The following is a 22531-nucleotide window of genomic DNA, read 5'->3' on the forward strand; positions in this document are numbered from 1 at the left end:
GAACCCCAAGAGCATGCCTCGGGGCACCCCGAAGACACACCTTTCGGGATTGAGCTTGACGCCTTTCGCCTCTTTGGGGAACCCTGCCGCCATTAGCTTGTGGATCTCCTCGCATATGGCTCTGCGCTTCTCCTCGTCGAATCGGCGCAGGGGCTGCCTGACGGGTCGGCTCCGGCTCGAATGTCCAGCGAGTGCCCGGCGGCATCCCTCGGTATGCCGGGAATGTCCGAGGGACTCCGCACGAAGGCGTCGGCGTTCGCGCGGAGAAAATCGACGAGCACTGCTTCCTATTTGGGATCGAGCCCGAAGCCGATCCGGATCTATTTGGAGGCGTCGCCGCTGAGGTCGAGGGGGACGGACTCAACCGTCTCCGTTGGCTCAAAGTTGCCGGCATGACGCTTCACGTCTGGCACCTCCTTAGAGAGGCTCTCCCGGTCGGCGAAGAGGGCCTCGGACTCGGCGAGGGCCTCGGCGTACTCCACGCACTCCACATCACATTCGAACGCGTGTTTGTACGTGGGGCCGACGGTGATGACCCCGTTGGGGCCCGGCATCTTGAGCTTCAGGTAGGTGTAGTTGGGGACGGCCATGAACTTCGCGTAGCATGGTCTTCCCAGCACCGCGTGGTAGGTTCCTCGGAACCCGACCACCTCGAACGTCAGGGTCTCCCTTCGGAAGTTGGAGGGTGTTCCGAAGCAGACGGGAAGGTCGAGTTGTCCGAGGGGCTGTACGCGCTTCCCGGGAATGATCCCATGGAAGGGCGCAGCGCCTGCCCGGACGAAGGACAGATCGACACGCAGGAGCCCGAGGGTCTCGGTGTAGATGATGTTGAGGCTGCTGCCTCCGTCCATGAGGACCTTGGTGAGCCTGACGTCGCCGATGACGGGGTCGACGACGAGCGGGTATTTCCCCGGGCTCGGCACATGGTCGGGGTGGTCGGCTCGGTCGAAGGTGATGGGCTTGTCGGACCAGTCTAGATAGACTGGCGCCGCCACCTTCACCGAGCAGACCTCCCGACGCTCTTGCTTGCGGTGCCGAGCCGAGGCACTCGCCGCTTGCCCACCGTAGATCATGAAGCAGCCGTGGACCTCGGGGAACTCTCCTGCCTGGTGATCTTCCTTCTTGTCATCGTCGCGGGCCCTGCCACCCTCCGCGGGTGGCCCGGCCCTGTGGAAGTGGCGCCGAATCATGACGCACTCCTCAAGGGTGTGCTTGACGGGCCCCTGGTGATAGGGGCACGGCTCCTTGAGCATCTTATCGAAGAGGTTGGCACCTCCGGGGGGCTTCCGAGGGTTTTTGTACTCGACGGCGGCGACAAGGTCCGCGTCGGCGGCGTCGCGTTTCGCTTGCGACTTCTTCTTGCCCTTCTTCTTGGCGCCGCGCTGAGTTGACGCCTCAGGGGCATCCTCCGATGGGCGGCCCTGGGGCTGCTTGTCCTTTCGGAAGATAGCCTCGACCGCCTCCTGGCCGGAGGCGAACTTGGTGGCGATGTCCATCAGCTCGCTCGCCCTGGTGGGGGTCTTGCGACCCAGCTTGCTCACCAGGTCGCGGCAGGTGGTGCCAGCGAGGAATGCGCCGATGACATTCGAGTCGGTGATGTTGGGCAGCTCGGTGCGCTGCTTCGAGAATCGCCGGATGTAGTCCCGGAGAGACTCTCCCGGCTGCTGTCGGCAGCTTCGGAGGTCCCAGGAATTCCCGGGGCGCACGTACGTGCCCTGGAAATTGTCGGCGAAAGCTTGGACTAGGTCGTCCCAGTTGGAGATCTGCCCCGGAGGCAGGTGCTCCAACCAGGCACGAGCGGTGTCGGAGAGGAACAGGGGGAGGTTGCGGATGATGAGGTTGTCATCGTCCGTTCCACCCAGTTGGCAGGCCAGACGGTAGTCCGCGAGCCACAGTTCCGGTCTCGTCTCCCCCGAGTACTTTGCGATAGTAGTCGGGGGTCAGAACCGGGTCGGGAACGGCGCCCGTCGTATGGCCCGGCTAAAGGCCTGCGGACTGGGTGGTTCGGGCGAAGGACTCCGATCCTCCCCGCTGTCGTAGCGCCCCCCACGCCTGGGGTGGTAGCCTCGGTGCACCCTCTCGTCGAGGTGGGCTCGACGGTCGCAGTGATGGTGCTCATTGCCGAGGCAACCCGGGGCCGCAGGCGCTGTGTTGCGCGTGCGCCCGGTGTAGACCGAGGCTTCCCGCATGAATCGGGAAGTCGCGGCATGAGGTTCCGAGGGGTACCCCTGCTTTCGGGAGGCGGAGCTCTCGGCCCGTCGAACCGTGGCGCCTTCCAGGAGATTCTTGAGCTCTCCCTGGATTCGCCGCCCCTCGGTGGTTGATGGCTCTGGCATCGCGCGGAGGAGCATTGCTGCTGCAGCCAGGTTCTGGCCGACCCCACTAGATGCGGGTGGTGGCCTGACCCTGACGTCGTCGGCGATGCGGTGCTGGAAGCCCTGGGGTAGATGACGTATTTCTCCGGCCGGAGGTTGGCCCGCCCATGCCTGCCCGACGTCCCGGCGGATCGGCTCAAGCGCTCCTGCTCCCTCGTCGAGCCTGGCCTGCACCCCGCGGATTTGCTCGAGCTGTGGGTCATGGCCCCCCGCCTGAACGGGGACCACAGCTAGCTCCCGTGGGATGTCAACGCGAGGCACCAGCCTAGGGAGATCACCGTTCTCCGGCATGCCGAGATGGTTGCCTTCGGAGGGACCCCCTAGATCGACGTGGAAGCATTCGCGACTTGGGCCGCAGTCCTCGTCGCCGAGGCCACGGCTACCGTCGGAACAGTCGGAAAGGCAGTAGTCGCATGCGGTCATGAAGTCCCGCATGGCACTGGGGTTGCCAAGTCCAGAGAAATCCCAACAGAAGCTGGGCTCGTCGTCTTCCTCGGACCCAGAGGGCCCGTAGGTCGAGACGTCCGTCAGCCGGTCCCAAGGTGACCGCATACGAAACCCCAGAGGGTTTGGACTCGCCTCTACGAGAGCGCCCGCAGAAGCGAAGTCGCTAGGCGGGTTGAGGCTGAATCCAAATGACGTGGGATGGGAATCGATCGGTACCTCTTGGTCGACGGGCGGTGATGAAGTCACGTCAGGGACTGACTGCACCGTCGTCTCAGGTACGAGGGTGACATCCAGCAAGCTTTTCGCGAGTGCGCTGGCGTCGTCCGTTTGCTCGGAGTTGGCGTGTCGCGGGGAGACGGCGCTCGCCTTCGTCTCAAACGCGAGGTCGATGCCCGATGCGCCCCCCGTTGGGGTGCTGGGGCCGTCGACTCGCTTGATAGCCGACGAGGCGCTGCCTCCCGCTTGGCCTTGGTTGCCCCGCCTTCCCCTCCGTCGGCGGGGAAGAGGGCGGGATGAGCTCGAAGGTTGTTCTTCCACCACGCGGGGAAGACGTCGTCGATTCCGCCGCCGGCGGGCGGGTTGCCGGCCGCCGTTACCGCTGCCGCCCGGCGGTGGAATGAGTACCATGTCGTAGCTGCCGTCGAGGGACATGAACTCAAGACTCCCGAAACGGAGCACCGTCCCGGGTTGTAGAGGTTGCTGGAGACTGCCCATCTGGAGCTTGACGGGAAACTGTTCGTCAACACGTAGCAGGCCCCTACCTGGCGCGCCAACTGTCGGCGTTTCGAGACCGGGGGGTCCCTAAGCCGACGAGTGAATGTCGCCGCGTGCCCCAGCCCAGATGGGTCGAGCGCGAGGCCGAGCGCGAAGGGGGGAAAGTGAGGCGGCCGGAGACCGGCGTGAGAGAGGTGGGAATCTCGCGGCCTTCGTGTTCGTCCCGCGCCCAGGTCGGGTGCGCTTGCAGTAGGGGGTTACAAGCGTCCACGCGGGAGAGGGAGCGAGCGGCCTCACGCGAGCGCCTGTCTCGTCCTCGTCCCCGCGCGACCAACCTTCTCTAAGAGGGCCCTGGTCCTCCCTTTTATAGGCGTAAGGAGAGGATCCAGGTGTACAATGGGGGGTATAGCGGAGTGCTACGTGTCTAGCGGAGGAGAGCTAACGCCCTAAGTACATGTCGTTGTGGCAGCCGGGGAGATTTTGGCACCCAGCTGGTGTGATGTCGTGGCCGTCGGAGGAGCGATGGAGCCTGGCGGAGGGACAACTGTCGGAGCTGTTGAGTCCTTGCTGACGTCCTCTTGCTTCCGTAAGGGGGCTGAGAGCCGCCGTCGTCACAGAGTATGCGGGGCGCCATCATTGCCTATCTGGCGGAGCGAGCCAGATGGGACGCCGGTCTTGTCCCCCGTGGCCCGAGTCAGCTCGGGGTAGGGTGATGATGGCGCCTCCTGTCGACGTGGCTGGTCTGCGCCCTAGGTTGGGCGATGTGGAAGCTCCTCCGAAGCCGAGGTCGAGTTTGTCTTCCGTGGCCGAGGTCGAGTCCGAGCCCCTGGGTCGGGCGAGGCGGAGACCGTCGGCTGAGGCCAGGGCGTAGTCCGAGCCCTGGGGTCGGGCGAAGCGGAGTTCGTCGTCTTCTGGGGCTGAGTCCGAGCCCTGGGTCGGGCGGAACGGAGTTCGTCGTCTTCTGGGGCTGAGCCCGAGTCCGAGCCCTGGGTCGGGCGGAGCAGAGTTCGCCGTCTTCCGGGACTTAGCCCGAGTCCGAGCCCTGGGTTGGGCGGAGCGGAGTTCGCCGTCTTCCGGGACTTAGCCCGAGTCCGAGCCCTAGGTCGGGCGGAGCGAAGTTCGCCGTCTTCCGGGACTTAGCCCGAGTCCGAGCCCTGGGTCGGGCGAAGCGGAGCTTCCTATGGTGCCTTCGGCCGGGCCTGACTGCCTGTCAGCCTCACTCTGTCAAGTGGCACCGCAGTCGGAGCGGCGCAGGAGGCGCTGTCCTTCTGTCAGGCCGGTCAGTGGAGCGGCGAAGTGACGGCGGTCACTTCGGCTCTGCCGGCTGGGGGGCGCGCGTCAGGATAAAGGTGTCAGGCCACCTTTGCATTAAATGCTCCTGCAATTTGGTCGGTCGGTGCGGCGATTTGGTCAGGGTTGCTTCTTGGCGAAGACAGGGCCTCGGGCGAGCCGGAAATATATTTGCCGCTGTTGGGGACTTGTTCTCAAATTCTAAGAGTTAAGAACAAGGCAACATAAAAAGTGTTAAGTGTTAGGGTCCTTCGTCCTTCGAAGCATTATATCCCTTTGGGAAATAATGAGTCTCGGACGAAGGTCATGAGAAACATACCTTCGTAAACATAACAAATAATGACGAAGGACTCACATAAAGCATGAAATATGATATAAGCATCACCAAAGAATCATTTCTATTTTATTAACATGGAAAAACAGAAATGATCCCAAATTACAAATGTACCTTCGATCCTGAGAGAAGGTGGAAAGTACGAGCGTGACGCCAAAAGCAGAATGACAAGTCTGCGTGAACAGTACGGGAGTACTGTTCATCTATTTATAGACGCGGGACGCAGCCCACGTAAAATTACATCCATGTCCATTACATTTGTTAACGGTTTATGGAAATCTATTGAGGACCCCGAAGTCTTTTCATCTTAAGGTCGGTTCCCCCTTGCGCCATCGCGCCGAAGCTTCCCTGCGTACAGCTTCGGCTACCCCCGACCTTCGTCTGGCTCAGCCTTCGTCCTGGTCGTGCTCCATATCCATAATTCTGAATTCGAAAATACCTGTTCATATAATTCACTTGGAAAACATTGTCAAATCATGTTTTTGAGGACCTTCGGAGGACGAAGGCCCCCAACAGTAGCCCCTCGCAATATTAATTTGTAAATAATAAATTCAGATTGCGATATGGACGAAGGCCTTGAGCCGAAGGTCCGAAAAAACACCTTCCCTTTGCTAGAATAGCAACATTCACTGACAAGCGGGGCCTTTTAACTTTCAACGCCCTAGGCGTATAAATAAGAACACATCGTGAATTCATTTGGTACACACGCTTGCCTTTTGCTTCGGCCCACTAAAAATTTTTAGCTCTTGTTCATTGAGATTTGCTGGTCTTTTTGACTTCGAAGCTTCGGCCTCGGGAACAAATTTTTAGTGTTTCCGAAGATGTCTGAAGACAAGAAGATCCCTGCTGAGACGAAGCTGAGTCTCGAGGAGGAGAAGAATCTGGGGTTCCTGATAGCGATGGCAGAGACTAATACAGAGAAAATCACGAAGGAGATTCTCGAAGGTTTGTCCGAAGATACTGATGATAGCGACAGCTATGATGTGGAAAGTGATGGGGAAGAGGCCGAAGATCGACCGTGGCGACCAAGTCACTCAGTTTTTGGGAAAACAACCATCAAGCAGAGTCACATTGATAATATGAGGGGGCGATACTTCCGAGACATATCTATTGTGAGAGCTGATGCCGGGGAAAAGACTTCTCCCACACCTGAAGAAGATGAAGTTGTAATTTTCCGAAGCCTCCTCAAGGCTGGGCTTCGATTCCCCCTGAGCAATTTTGTTGTTGAGGTACTGAAAACATTCCAAATCTACCTTCATCAACTCACTCCCGAAGCTATTATAAGAATGGGGATTTTTGTCTGGGCTGCGAGAAGCCAAGGTTTGGAACCAAACGCTAAAAGCTTCTGCAACATACACGAGTTATTGTACGAGACGAAGCCCTGGGGAAAGGAGCAATACCACAACAACTTTGGGTGCTACAGCTTCGGCGCCCGCTCCGGGTCAAGCTACCCTGTGCCAACCTTTCGGAAGAGGTGGCCCGGAGCCTGGATGTCTGAATGGTTTTATGTGAAAAATGATCTAACAGCGCAAAATAATGTCAAAAGTATCATTATGTACCCAATTTGGCAACGCTTCGGACTTCGAAGGCCGAAGGTTGAAATGGATGAGGCAGCCGAAGAATGCCAAAGAGCCTTCGGCGCAGTCTGCTCCTTCATTGGGACAAGGGACTTGGTCCAGGAGCATATTGCCTTCAGGGTATGGCCACTTGCAGAAAAGTGGGAAATGCCGAAAGAAACCATCAAAGAGTCCGACGAAGGCGGACTAGTCAGATTAAAATACACATTCAAATATGCAGATAAATTTATTGAACCTGATGATGACTGGCTGAAAAGCATTGAAACATTAAGTGATGAATTACTTGGGGCATACTCGAAGGCTGAAAATACTGCACTATCAGCAGCCTTCGGAGGCCGAAAGAAGAAGAGACTGAACCGAGTGTTTGATGCAATCGGGTTCTTCTACCCTGATTATTGTTATCCCATCCGAAGGCAAAAAAGGAAAAATATAACCTCTGAAAAAGAAGAAGCTGAAACCGCTCCTAGCGAGCCAGAACCAAAAGGAAAAAGGTTGAAGGTCTTCACACATCGACCACGCCATATTGAACCAGCTTCGGTGCCGGAGTTTACCGGGAAAACTTCTTCAGCCACCGAAGCTGAAAAACTAATCAAGTCAGCCTTGTTGCCAGAGATCGCAGAAACGGCCGAAGTGCCACCAAAGATTGAATCAGAACAATCAAACATTTTGTTGTCAGAAACAAAAGAGAAAACCGAAGCGCCGCTCACAGAAAAAATTGAGGAAGTAAGAGAAGCAACTGAGGGCCCCAAAACATTAGAAGTTTTGAGTCCTACAGCAATCGTTGGGACAGCAAAACACCAAAAGGGGCCATTAGTGACCCCAAAAAGGAAAAGAATGGTAAATGTACTAGACGTCTTGGAGACGATTAAGTCTTCAAGTACAATTTCAAATAAGAGTGTTGATGTTGCTGAAGGTTCTACTGAAGCTTCGGCTCAACAAGCTGAAGCTGAAGCTGGGCCTTCAGAGCCCTTCAAAGAACAACCTTTTGAAGCCGAAGCAGTAAAAATTCCGGAACCAATATTAGCTGAAGAAACGGGCACCGTCATCCCCGAAGCACCTGCCGGCATGCATGATTACATCATACGACATGCTTCGGGGAAAAAACTATCTGAGGAAGAAGCTTATGAGGCCAACCATTATGCAAAGGAGCTGAAATATCCGAAGGGGGCAGTAATATTCAATGGGACAAATGAAGATGATTTTTTATACTGCCTACCTGATAATAAGGAACTATCTGTCTGTCGAGAAATGGCCAGGGGCATAGGCTTCCCGAAGCTCGAAGTTGGACTAAGCGCCATGACGAAAGAGGATCTCGCAGACAGCCTTGCGTACAACAGCTTGAAGGTACCGGAATTAAACGCTTGAAAAAACCCCCCCATTATTTTTACGCACATCATTCCTTTTTCCTTATTTGAATTCTTTTTCGTATAGGGCCTGATCCTAAGCAACGCGCTAAGAGCGCAGAAGAGCGCCGAAGATGAAAGTTATGAAATTGCGTTTAATAATTTACGCTCCGAAGTTATCAAGCTGAGAAATGAAGCTTTGGAAAAAGATAAAATTCTGCTTACATTGGTGGATAAAGTGAAAAAAGACGAGGCCGCTTCAAAGGCCCAATCCGAAGCTCAAAAACGCGAGATTGAAGATCTTCGGAAACAACTGGCTAGAGCGAAAGAGGAGCGCGCGCTTGAGGAAACGAATCGTGAACTTAGTGATTTTATGGTCAACAAATTGGAATCAAGAGTTAAGGAGCTTCGCACATCGCAGAGGAAATGCTATGTTAAATCTATAGAATGCGTGAATAAAATTAAAAACAGCTTTGCTAGCGTCGGCGCCTTCTCCAGCGAAGAGAATTTTTCTCGAGGCAATGCCGAAGGTCCGCTGGAATGGATTAGCCACGAAGCAGAGGCCTTCGAAGAAATTCTAAACAGCCGCGGCGACATATGCGCTTTTTCAGGCGCTAGAGGAATTACTTCTGTGTTAGAGAAGAAGGGTTGCGGGCACGTAAAACTTGTAGCTCAGTCCGAAGCTACCTTATGCTCCGAAGATATCAAGGACCCCTCGGCCGAAGCAAGCGTGGTTGCTGGCAAATTTTTTACTGATATCTGGAACGACGGCGGCCGAGGAATGGCACAAGAAATTATCGAAAGGAGCGAAAAAGGCATCCACGAAGCTAGGAAAGTGGCAGAGACTGCCGAAAAGAGTAGGGAGCCCGAAGGACAGTTAGGTACCAACTAGTCGTTCTTGTTGCGCTGTAATTTTCATTTTAAACTTTGCTCGCGATTTGCAAAAGTACTGAAGAAGTGTTCTCTACGCTCAGAAGCTGTTGGACGATCTCCCCACACAAAAGGGGATGAAGAAATTAATCAGATGGCCGAAACTATCATGGACAAGGTCGTTGACCAACTTCTGAATAAAGCCGCCGAAGCAGTATTGAGGGAAGATTAGGTGCTATTTGGAAAAAAAAACATTTAAAGTGTAATCTATGCAACACTTTGTAAATTTGAATGTAATATACAAGTCTCTTTTCATTATTGAATTCTTTACGATGCATGAAACTTTAAATACATACCACTTTTGAGCCTTCGGCGAAAAAACACCTTCCCTTCTTTTCATGCGTCGTGAAGAAGATAGCCTTCGTCAAAATTGTTCTGATGAATGACATCGATGCCTCGTGAAAACATTTTCCGAAGCTATTTTCCGAAGCTATGCAATTTTGATATTGATCTGATAAAGCTCGCCCATGCTTCGTGAAAATATTCCCCGAAACTGTACTCCGAAGCTATACAATTTCAATGTTACTTTTTCAAAGCATCCCTTCGAATGTTTAGAGTGTCCCCTTCTCTTACCAAATGCGATATGATGTATGATGCTTATGCTATGCAAAATGATGTGATGATGTTATGTTATGCATGTGACATTTGTTCCGAAGATACACATAAAATATATTCGTATGCTCTGCATTCCCTTAGGAACGTCTTTGGAGCTTCTTCGTCTTTTACTTAGACGGCATCAGCGTTGACTTTTCGCTGTAAGCCTCCCTTAGGAGCTTCTTCGTCTTTTACTTAGACGGTATCAGCGTTGACTTTTCGCTGTAAGCCTCCCTTAGGAGCTTCTTCGTCTTTTACTTAGACGGTATCAGCGTTGACTTTTCGCTGTAGGCTCTGCATTCCTTTAGGAACGACTTCTGAGCAGAAAACTTACGCTGCGCTCCCTTTGGAACGACTTTTTGTGACTTTATAAACTTACTCTGCGTTCCTTAGAACGACTTTTTGCTACTCCGAAGGATTTTTAGTCCGAAGATCCTTCTTGGTAACGGAAGAAATTTTAGGCTTCGGCAACTTAGGCCTGTGAATCAAATAAATTTTTCTCGTGGAAACAACGAAATTATTACATGGAAACTAACAATGTTTTTTGCTTGACAGAAAATAAAACTGAATAGAAAAGACTGCTATCGAAGGTAGGATATGTCAATAAATGTGCTTCGACTCTGGCACAGTGCTGTTGACAGTGCGAGCTTCGGACTGTTCTCTGAAGTCCCTCTGCTGTGGAGCGTATTGACTCCCTTCTGGCTGTTGACCTTGCTGCAATGGAGGCGGAGTTGGAGGCTGCTGCCAGGAAGCTTGAGGTTGACTTGCCGAAGCTATAGAAGCCGCAGGGTGGTTGTCTATGTATTGTGGGACATAAGGCGGATGAAATGAAGCAGTATGCAAAACCTGCTTCGACTGAGCTTGTTGAGATGCAGCTTCGGCTAGTTCCTTTTGCTTCTGTATTGTAACATGGCACGTCCTAGTGGTGTGGCCCTTGCCCTCTCCACAGAATAGGCAAAACAGTCTCCTTGGCTGATCTCCGAATCTTCCGCCGAAGCCCCTGGCGCCTCTGCCTCTTGGAGCTGGTGGCCGAAAGGAAGTTTGTTGTTGCCCCGAAGCCTGTGAGGAGCACTGCGGCCTGTTTTGCTGACTCCCCTTATCATCATTCTGAGTGCTGTGAATGGAACGGACATGCCTCGGGTAATATCTTCCTCCGAAGCCCCTGGTCATCTCAGAAAATCTGAAGGCCTCCTCCCTTCTTTGGCGAAAGTCATTGTCGGCACGAATGTACTCATCCATCTTTTGGAGCAATTTCTCCAAGGTCTGAGGAGGCTTCCGAGCAAAGTATTGAGCTGTAGGTCCAGGACGAAGCCCCTTGATCATGGCTTCGACAACGATTTCATTGGGCACCGTTGGTGCCTGCGCCCTCAATCGTAAGAACCTTCGGACATAAGCCTGAAGGTATTCTTCGTGATCCTGAATACACTGGAAGAGGGCTTGAGCTGTAACCGGCTTCGTTTGAAATCCTTGAAAGCTGGTCAGTAACATATCCTTCAGCTTCTGCCATGAAGTGATTGTTCCTGGCCGAAGGGAGGAATACCAGGTCTGAGCAACATTCCTGACGGCCATGACGAAAGACTTCGCCATGACTGCAGCGTTGCCCCCGTACGAAGACACTGTTGCTTCGTAGCTCATCAAGAATTGCTTCGGGTCGGAGTGGCCGTCAAACATGGGGAGCTGGGGTGGCTTATAGGATGGAGGCCAAGGAGTAGCCTGCAGCTCAGCAGATAGGGGAGAAGCATCATCAAAAACAAAATTTCCCTGATGGAAATTATCATACCAGTCGTCTTCGTTGACGAAGCCCTCCTGATGAAGGTCTTTCTGATGAGGCCTTCTGTTCTGCTCATCGTGAGTGAGATGGCGAACTTCCTCAGAAGCTTCGTCAATTTGCCTTTGCAACTCAGCTAGGCGGGCCATCTTCTCCTTCTTCCTCTGTACTTGTTGATGTAGCATCTCCATCTCTCTGATTTCTTGGTCCAGCTCTTCTTCCTCAAGCGTCGGGCTAACAGCTTTTCTCTTCTGGCTTCTGGCCTCCCGAAGAGAGACGGTCTCCTGGTTGTGGTCCAGCGGTTGTAGTGCTGCAGCCCCAGCCGCTGAAGCTTTCTTCGGCGCCATAGCGGAGGTCTATAGCTTCCGAAGGTGTTCACGAAGACTCGAAGTGGAAGTGAGTTCACCGGAGGTGGGCGCCAATGTTGGGGACTTGTTCTCAAATTCTAAGAGTTAAGAACAAGGCAACATAAAAAGTGTTAAGTGTTAGGGTCCTTCGTCCTTCGAAGCATTATATCCCTTTGGGAAATAATGAGTCTCGGACGAAGGTCATGAGAAACATACCTTCGTAAACATAACAAATAATGACGAAGGACTCACATAAAGCATGAAATATGATATAAGCATCACCAAAGAATCATTTCTATTTTATTAACATGGAAAAACAGAAATGATCCCAAATTACAAATGTACCTTCGATCCTGAGAGAAGGTGGAAAGTACGAGCGTGACGCCAAAAGCAGAATGACAAGTCTGCGTGAACAGTACGGGAGTACTGTTCATCTATTTATAGACGCGGGACGCAGCCCACGTAAAATTACATCCATGTCCATTACATTTGTTAACGGTTTATGGAAATCTATTGAGGACCCCGAAGTCTTTTCATCTTAAGGTCGGTTCCCCCTTGCGCCATCGCGCCGAAGCTTCCCTGCGTACAGCTTCGGCTACCCCCGACCTTCGTCTGGCTCAGCCTTCGTCCTGGTCGTGCTCCATATCCATAATTCTGAATTCGAAAATACCTGTTCATATAATTCACTTGGAAAACATTGTCAAATCATGTTTTTGAGGACCTTCGGAGGACGAAGGCCCCCAACAGCCGCTGAAGGGGGGCCTCGGGCGAGACGGAAATCCTCCGGGGTCGGCTGCCCTTGTCCAAAGCTAGGCTCGGGCGAGGCGTGATCGAGTCCCTCGAATGGACTGATCCCTGACTTAATCGCACCCATCAGGCCTTTGCAGCTTTATGCTGATGGGGGTTACCAGCTGAGAATTAGGAGCCTTGAGGGTACCCCTAATTATGGTCCCCGACAAATCCTACAAGATATGCTTTAATGTCTACTAATGTAAATTTTGGGGTGTTGCAGTAATTGACATGTTAGATTTACTGAATATGGAGATAGCAGGTCTTGTTTCCTAAGAACTCAAACATACGTAATTTTGACTAAATCTTTATCTTTATCTATCTATATAAAGGAACGAATCAAGCAATAAACAGAATAAATGAGAACGTATTTTTTTTTTTTTGCTCTAGGTAATTTTAGCCTGCTTCCCTATACTTCACCCAAGCTATCAAGACAGCAAAAGTAGTAAATAAGGTGCTCATCAGCCAAACAATGCCTAAATGTTGTCGGTGATGAGCGACGGACATATCGAAGCACTCAAACCAGCGCGAAACTAAGTGTTGCTCTCAACTTTAATCAAAGGAGGAAAAATAACTAAAATCACTAATCACCTAAACCAATTGATTGTTTGGAAACTTAGAAAAGTTTTTAGACAATTTAGCAAGCGATCAAAACAAACAAAACAGAAAGCAATCACCCAGAACACACAAAAGTGTTCAAAACACCATTTGCACACGAAAAATATCCGAAAAGGAAAGTCGGTCTTGCCACGTTGCTCTCTACCGGTGCCCAGGGCCGACCTAGCTAGGATGTAGGGTTTAGCCTGGCTAGGTTGCCCTGTGGGTAGGCTCAAAGTCAGCTTGACTGGATTAGCGGGGCGATGCGGCTAGAATGGCAGTCTGGCCAGGTGTTGAGGCCAAGCTAAGTTGTCTTTATCTGAAACCGAATTCCGATGAAATTGAGCATATGGCTTCTTCAGAAGGTTAGGAAGATATTTGAAAAGTATCAATCCAGTACATCCATCGAATCACCAAGAAAGAGGAAGACCGTTCTCTGAATTAGGGTTTTCTTCGCAACCAGCAAAGAGGCAATACTTGGTGCTCATGCGAGATCCTCTCAAACCAACTTGCCGATGCAATCCTGAAGGAGTCATAGCACCTAGCGAAAGCCAAGAAATAAATCCAAAGCACCCACACTAACAAGAACACCAGAACACCGAAAACAAGTAAATAACTAGCCCAATCTGTTGAACAATGTGTCTATGCAACCGTACGCCTTTTAAGTCAGAGTCATCTGCAGAAGAAATGAGTTGTGTTTTGGTTCACGGAGCTATCAGCCCACGCGTGTTGTGTTTGGTTTGGCTGGCCCCGCGCGGCCCGCGTAGTCCTGTTTGTTTCGGCTTTTTTCAGCTTCTGACCACCAGAAGCTGCTGCAGATTACTAAATGATTAACTTTTCAGCCCACTTATATGATGATCATTTTAGTCAAAACCGTCAAAAATTAAATTGAACATTGAATCGGTCGAGTCGTTGCGATAGTAGAAAACCGTAACTTTCTACTCACTCTGTTTCATAGTTGAATTTTACGCTATCCAGCGACAACTAAAACGAGGGGGCTGGTACGGACTAGCTCAACGCCGACACCGCTCATCCCCCGCTGTTAATTCGATCACGCATTCACGCTAGGCAGAGGCAACGATAATCGACTGCGACCCCTAGCGCCGATTTCTGATTGCATCACCGTTGCAGCTCCCTGCCTCGAACCAATCAGCATCGAGTCAAGATAGGAACCAGTTGTTCAGTGATTCGGTAGGCAGAGAAGAGAAGACTTCCATGGGCGACTCCCGCACTGCACGGCACGGCGAGCGGTCCCTGTCTCACAGTCGCACGTGTGTAGCGCGACTGCTGACCTTATCGTCGTCGTCGTCGTAGTGCATCTTGACGGCTAGCCATCAACTAGGGCCGCGGCCAGCCGCCGACCAGCGATCGTGAGTAAATAATGCTTGTCGCATGTGTCAGAGTAACTCCAGTAATGAAGTCAAGAAGTTCGGTAATACGGCTAAATGTTTGGCTATTAGTTAAGTTGTAAGAGACAAGATATATGATTTGGTAAGTCCACCAATATTGGACTTTGACAAATTATTCAAACCATGGTCCTCGGCATTTACGCTGAAGATTTCTTCCCTGAACGAGACTGTTGCCTAACCTGCAATAGCTTTGGTGTCCAACCATCAGTCTGCGATCAGTCACAGTCTAAAATCTTATAGATTACATGCTGCCTTCCACTCCGGCAGCTCGTTTGGAACGAAGGTGTGTGAACATGTATCTGTCTACTTTAATTTTCGCGTTAGGTATGCCATCTGATACTAGATTTTGACAAATTAAACCCGTGGTCCTTGGCATTTATGCTGAAGCCAAATGTAGTTGATTGAACATGATTTTTTTTCTCTGAGGGAAACTGTTGCCTAACCTGCAATAGCTTTGGTATGCTTTTCATCATTGTTTGGCCATCAACCATTCTTTCTACCTCCTTCCTTCAAAGATTGAGATTATAATTTTGTCCAATGTAGCTTATGTTTGATCAAGTTTATAGACAAGATTATTAACATTCATGACACTAAATAGGTTTACTAAAAAATAAACATATTTAATGGTGAATATAATGGTATTGTTTGTTGTTATTTATAGATATTTGTACCTTTCGTATAAACTTTTTTCGAAGTAAACCTTTCGTATAAACTTGGTCAAACATAACATACTTTAGCTTAGGACAAAACTAAAATGTTACTCTTTGTGGCATGGAGGTAGAACTACAAGTTTTATGTGCACATTTAATATGTACAACTAATTAAAATTAAATCTCTATTCAATTCTAACGCAATGCCTATTTATTAGATAATCTATAATATCTATGATAAATTTACCAGATACTCTAAATGAGCATTATCCTTTGCATTAATTACACCATTATGGATTTTTAATATGTATTTAGTGAAAACCTTATTTTCAGTTTGAGCTTTTGCTGCATCACATCCGAGTTCTATATTTTGGCTTTCAGCTTTTTATCTTATTAGCTTTTGCAATTTATTTAATCACATATTAAGTTGAAACTACTATTGCAAGAACAATTTTTAGAGGTGACTTATTTTTTAGTCATGGCTATATACAAACCTTCTCTAAAGCTTGTTCCAGAGATGTGTCACCTCTAGAAATCGATTTTTAGAAGTCCAATAATAATGAACTTTGTAGAGAGCTCTAAAACTTTGTACTTGACATCAAATATTTTTTAAAAAACCTTATGTGGAGAGACATCATGTAGCAAACTTAGTGCTCCACAAAAACAAAATATATATAGTTCAAGTTTTTCCATGAAATCGTTTGGGGTTGAAATATATAATACAACATCTGTATAAGTTGATATAAAAGTATAACATTCATTAGTAGAAAACATCTCTATGCCTACAGGGAGGTCTAATTTTTTTACAAGCGGTTTCAGTTATCAAGCGCCAGTGATATTAAATTGATCGTCTTGACTCAAGAACTGCTAGTAAAAACAACTTTGTAGTTGACAAAATTTTTATTTGAAATCATTTTAACTCTCAAAAATTGCATCAAAATTTGTCAGATTTAAAATAGAAATTTTGCAAAGGACCTCAGATGGAAAATACCAAAATAAAAGTTATAGAACTTAAAAAGTTATTAAACTATGTGGTTGAAAAATTCTTTGTTTGAACTCGTTTACGACCTCAAACAATCAATTTACACTCAATTGGTTATAATATATGGGCAACAAAACTACAATCTAGACACAAAGTAAGTGATAGGTGGAGTGGTACTGAGTACGTGCGAGGGTGAGGTCCCTAACACTGGTGGATCTAAAAAACGTCAGTTCAAATAGGTTCTAAATTGCTTCTATAGAGTTTCTTTGTACTAGTGATTCTGCATTTCTCACAATTGATATTATGATGTAGTGCTTGAATAATCCTACATATACGTTCCACATGCACTTAGTAAAAGGAACGATGACATCTAAGAGAGGGTGAACTTAATCTAATTTCCTCTGTAAACTATGGTATCTAATTTCTTCTTGTCAAAACTTACGCAATTAATAAAATATCTTATGTGTAGCTATGATTAAAAATAAGTGTTGTTATCTTTATCACAAAGAGTTATCCAATTTAGATTTCAAACTTATCTGTTAGGCTATTACTAAGCTAGGAAAGTGAAACACATAACAAAGATAATACAATATAAACACGAAAGCTTAAATATGATAGAGATAAAAAAAGCATCGCCTACCTCGTTGTTTTTACTTAACTATCAAAAAGCACGCAACTTACTCAACGGGTAATCTTTTATTCAAGTGATACGATGCTATGTTTCAACATATTTATCTTTAGCGGCTTTGTATCAGCACCAACAACCTCTAGAAGGAATGTACACATCGCATGGTGCAATATGTTATTATTGTATGTCTGCTATATCGGCGTTCATGATATTTAATGTATAGTATGTGAGCACTCACTAGTAGTTGTGTTCATTGTGTTTAGCTTACTCTAGTAGCTTCTTCATGCGAAAACACAACGTCCGGATACGCATCCCAGAAAGTGAAGCATTCCAGGTCTAATTTTATAAGCGGTTTCAATGATCAAGTGCCGGTGATATTAAATCCCGGTAAAAACAACTTTGTAGTCAACAATTTTTTTATTTGAAATTATTTCAGGTCTCAAAAATTGCATCTAAATTTGTCATATTCAAAATGCAAATTTTGCAACAACCTCGGACGGAAAACGTACCAAAATAAAAGTTGTAAAACTTTAAAAGTTATTCAACTATGTGGTTGAGAACTTCTTTGTTTTAATTCGTTTACGATCTCAAACAATCAATTTACACTTAATTGGTTATAATATGTGGAAAACAAAACTACAATCTAGACACAAAGTAAGTGAAAGGTGGAGTGGTACAAGAGAGTATGTGTAAGGGTGAGGTCTCTAATATTGGTGGTTCTAAAAAACGTTAGTTCAAATAGGTTCCGAACCGCTTCTATAGTTTCTTTGTACTAGGGATTCTATATTTCTCACAATTGATATTATGATGTAGTGCTTGAATAATCCTACGCATACGTTCCATATGCACTTTGTAAAAGGAACGATGACATCTAAGAGAGGATAGATGAATTTAATCTAATTTTTCTGTAAACTATGGTATCTAATTTATTCTTGTCAAAACTTACGTAATTAATAAAATATCTTATGTGCAGCTATGATTAAAAATAAGTGTTGCTATCTCTATCATAAAGAGTTATGCAATTTAGATTTCAAGCTTATCTGTTAGGCTATTACTAAGCTAGAGAAGTGAAACGCATAACAAAGATAATACAATATAAAGACGAAAGCTTAAATACGATAGAGATATAAAATTTCATCGCCTACCGCATTGTTTTTACTGACATATCAAAAAGCACGCAACTTCCTCAACGAGTAATCTTTTATTCAAGTGAGACGATGCTACGTTTCAACATATTTATCTTTAGCGGCTTTGTATCAACACCAACAACCTCTCTGTAGAAGGAATGTACACATCGCAAGCATGGTGCAATATGTATTATGTCTGTTTATGTCGGTAGTAATGATATTTAATGTATAGTATGTGAGCACTCACTAGTAGTTGTGTTCATCGTATTAGCTGACTCCAGTTGCTTCTTCATGCGAAAGCACAGCGTGCGACAACGTCTGGATACGCGTCCCAAAAAGTGAAGCATTCCCGTAAATCGTGCATGTGCGTGGCGTGCGCATCCGCAAAGGAGAGAGAACACTAAAAATATGCGACCACACGGTCGAGTGCTTATTTTGTGCGACCGTGAAAGTGTGAACAGTACGATGTGGTCGTACAAAAATGCAAAATACACATCCACGGTGGGATACAGATGTTGTTAGAGTCAGCTTTAGTTGTTTAACTAGTATACGATCGTACGTGTGTTCGTGCTAGAACATAATATCATTGTGATTTATGTTCGGATTTTAATCTAAAAATTGAGCATTTATTCAACAATTGGTAATATACAAATTAAATTCATCATGTGGAGAATCTGCTCGTACTGTTGTGGATGCAGCTCGAGCATCCATAGAAATTTATGGATTATCCGTGGATATGAATTCAAGGTCAAATCACAATTTACAGCCGTAGTTCTCTTATATCCATAATTTTTCTATGATTCTAAGTTATTCCTTAATATGTTTCAGTGATCCACCTACAGCTAAAAACTCAATAGAAAAGTAGATCTGATGTCAACCCAAAAAAAAGGTCAATGCTTGCAATAAATTCAAAAGATAAATAAGAATAAACCAAGGAAAATCAAGCACACAGAAATATAAGATTTATCTTGAGATTCAGCCCACCACCTAGGTGTCTACGTTCTAGTTGCTGAGAACCGGCCAATCTGCAAGTTTTCATCAGTGTACACTGGTGATATGAATTTACTCATTCTCTGGAGACTCCTGGTAATATTCAAAGATCATCGGCTTGGACGGTGCTTGGAGAGTGATAGTATCGCCACCGAGCATCATCACAACCGACGACATGGCCGGCCGGGCCGCCGGGTCTCCCTGCACGCACAGGAGCGCTACGTGGATGCATCTCAGCACGTCGCCTTCAGGGAAGCCGCCGTCCATGCACGGGTCCACCGTCTCCACCACCGTCCCAGCCTCCCAGTGCTGCCATACCTGCACGGTGGGTTGGTTGTCGCCGTGATCGAGCCAGACTTCACCGCAGTGTGACAACGACGATGCTGACGAGACATAGTAGTGAGATTACACTTACAGTGTCGAGGAGATCGTCAGGCTTTCCACCGTTGTAGATCGCGCTGTTCTTCCTCCCCGAGATGATCTCCAGCACCGTGACGCCGAAGCTAAAAGCGTCGGATTTGACGGAGTAGTTCCCCCGCAGCGCGTACTCCGGCGCCATGTATCCACTGAAACGCGAGTAAATAAACCAAGCAAAGTTTCAGTGGCTTGCATGGCTGCCACAAGCAAAGCAGTTTACTGAACATGAACACAGATAGATAGATAGCAGAGTACTGACTAGGTGCCGACGACGCCTTGCGAGACGACGGCCTGCGTCTGCTGGTCCCGCCCGACGATCCTCGCCAGGCCGAAGCCCGAGATCTTGGGGTCCATGTTTGCGTCCAGCAGGATGTTGCTGGGGTTGAGGTCACGGTGCACTACCTTGAGCTGGGAGTCTTCGTGGAGGTACTGCAAGCCACGAGCTATGCCGTTGATGATCTGGTGCCTGTGCCTCCAGTCCAGCCGCTCGCGTTTCTCCGCGTCTGATGACACGGACGACGGAACACAAGGCAACGTACAGATGAGATCACTGATCGACGCAGCAATGACGATGTCGTGATTTTATCAGCTCTAAGCACTGTTTCATTCTACGAACTGTGTCGAGTCGATACCGAAAATGATGAGGTTTAGGCTCCGGTTGGCGACGAACTCGTAGACAAGCAGGCGCTCCTGCTGCTCCAAGCAGATGCCGACGAGAGTGACGACGTTCTTGTGCCTCAGCTTGGCCACCAGCGCGAGCTCGTTCTTCAGCTCCTCGACTCCCCGACTCGAGCCCTGCGATAGCCGCTTCACGGCTACCTCGCCGCCGTCCGGGAGGACGCCCTGAACATGTTACCGAAACAAAGATCCATGAGCGTCTTCCGTGTTCAGAAAAAACTCCGCCCAAGACATGCTCGGTGCCGGTGGTCAAATCAAGTCACAACCTTGTACACAGCGCCGAAACCGCCTTCGCCGAGCTTGTTGCTCTCGTCGAAATCCCCGGTGGCGGCCCGCAGGATAGAGGCGTCCATCATCATGGAGTCCACCATGTCCGTGTCCTCTGCTACGGTGGAGTACATGGGATCTGTTCAAACAGCAGCTGCATATATAAGCCGATGATTCGAGTTTTTTTCACGGTTCACGCTGTGAAATCGCTGAACTTTGAAGGAATTATATACATGTCTGCTTCTCCTCTGCTGTTCGCCGGCGCCGCCTCCAGAAGCAGAGGCAAGCTGCAAGGTTCAAGGCCGTTACTGCAGCCAGCACGGCTGCGACAACCACGCTCGGCAGACGACTGTACTTCCTCCCGCCTGTCGATTGACGTATGCACGCGATAAGATGAGTGCGACAAACATAGGTTTCAGTCGAAACTGTCTGACGTACAGATAGGAACTCACCTCCGCCGGCCACCGCCGCTGGCGTCCCAGAAGTCGGTTGCATAGACGGCGCCACTGTGGGCGCTGGCGCTGGCGCTCCAGAGCTCGGCGGTGGTGCTATCTGCACCATCGCCGGTCCGTCGAAGAAGGGCGCCGTCTCGTACCGGTAGGTGCAGTTGATCCAGAGCGCCCGACCTCCGACGAGGTTCTGGAACCCGTCCAGCGACTGCGATATGATCGCCTCAAGGCACGTCCGGCACCGCGCAGCCGTCAGGTCCGGCGTGCACTGCGCTAGACTGTACACCTTTGGCTCGAAGCCGGCTCTGCTCTCGCCGGTGGCGAACCGCCGCGTGGAGTTGTACGCGGCGTGCTCGGCGGTGGCGTTCACGAGCTCTGCCACGAGTCCGTTGAACCGGGCTTGGTCCGAGGTGACGTTTCCGTTGTAGCTGATGAAGTAGGGGAGATCGGACTCGTCGTCGGCGAGGAGCTGTTGGTTGTCTGAGTAGTGGAGCATGCAGGGGTCGTAGTAGATGGTCGCGCCCTTGTCGTACGAGCAGTCGTTCTGTAGGTCTCGGAAGGCCTGGGTGAGGCAGTTGAAGCAGGCCGTGGCATTGACGTCGCCACGGCAGAGCCCCACAGCCCAGAGCTGCTCCGGGACGGTTCCGACGACGGCGGTAGCGAAGAGGTCCGGGGACGCGGATGCGTTCATGGGCAGGGTGGCGGCGACGAAGTCGAGATGGGCCTGGTAGGAGCTGTTGGCCTTGAAATTGTCGCTGTCGTGGCAAAAGGGCCATGGATAACCGGTGGCGCAGGGCATGAGCAGCACAACCGCTGCGACAATGGCGGCGCAGGGCACCAGATGGTTCGCCATTGTGCAAGCTGGAAGAAGCTTTGGTGGTGGTTGTTTACTTTATTGTAGCTGACTAGCTGAGGCCCAGTCCCTGTTACCGATTTTTTTTTTGTTTTTTTAACTTTTTTTTACCAAAATGTACATTTAGATCCGTAGATAACTTATTTTAGGATTTGAACTCTCAGCTTGGCATCATAGGCTATGACGCCGAAGTAACACATCTTGGCGCCATAGCCTATAGCGCTGAGCTGTGACGTGACAGTGACAAATAACAAATAAAAATACATAATCTACGAATAATGTACGAAAACAAGGTATACCCGAGATAGCGGATGAGTCAAACACACCGTGATGAAGGTCGAGTCCGACACCTATATACAAAAAATTAGTATGGTCAGTAAAAAATTCGGCAACACCTTTCCTATACGATGAGGTTTCTATAACCTACAAAAAACGACAGCACGATGGCTGACATACTCATTCCATGTAAATATACTAACAATTAAATAGTTAATAACAACTAAATATCTACCTAACTATATACTACAAAACATGTGCTAGATAAGTATTAAAGTAATATTAATATATTAACTAAATATAAAAACACTAATACAATACAATACTATGTAATAAACTAAATTAATACTAACTAACCACACCACTAACCACTTGGGACGGTGTCGAGGGGTGGGGCGGGGCGGGGGCGTGGGGGCGGCGTCGGGCGGAGCTCGGCGGCGGCGGAGTCAGCGGATTCGGCGACGGCGTCGGGCGGCGCTCGGCGGCGGCGGAGTCAGCGGATTCGGCGACGGCTGGAAGAAACACGCTGGAAGAGAGAACAACCGGAGAAAGAAAGGAACAACGATATTTTACTTCCGAGCTCGGCGTCGAGCTTGGAAGCCACGTCGACAACACGTCACATCTCGCTGGCCAGCATGGCACATACCTCGCCGCTAAGATCTATGGCGTCGAGTCGTGTTAGCTCGGCGCCATGAGCCAT

General features: G+C 49.0%; 1 protein-coding gene across 1 annotated transcript; it reads right to left on the reverse strand.

Annotated features, from left to right (window-relative positions):
- Positions 1-18774: 18774 nt before the first annotated feature.
- On the reverse strand, positions 18775-21564 carry LOC103647731 (cysteine-rich receptor-like protein kinase 6). The gene is made up of 7 exons (XM_008672247.2): positions 20706-21564; positions 20487-20618; positions 20253-20392; positions 19941-20151; positions 19568-19811; positions 19307-19457; positions 18775-19209 (listed from the first exon to the last, which is right to left on the reverse strand). The coding sequence occupies exons 1-7, from the start codon at positions 21553-21555 to the stop codon at positions 18964-18966; spliced, it is 1974 nt and encodes a 657-aa protein (XP_008670469.1). The 5' UTR covers positions 21556-21564; the 3' UTR covers positions 18775-18963.
- Between the last annotated feature and the right edge of the window lie 967 nt (positions 21565-22531).

This window comes from Zea mays, chromosome 2 (assembly GCF_902167145.1).
Source record: "Zea mays cultivar B73 chromosome 2, Zm-B73-REFERENCE-NAM-5.0, whole genome shotgun sequence".
NCBI classification, from domain to species: domain Eukaryota; kingdom Viridiplantae; phylum Streptophyta; class Magnoliopsida; order Poales; family Poaceae; genus Zea; species Zea mays.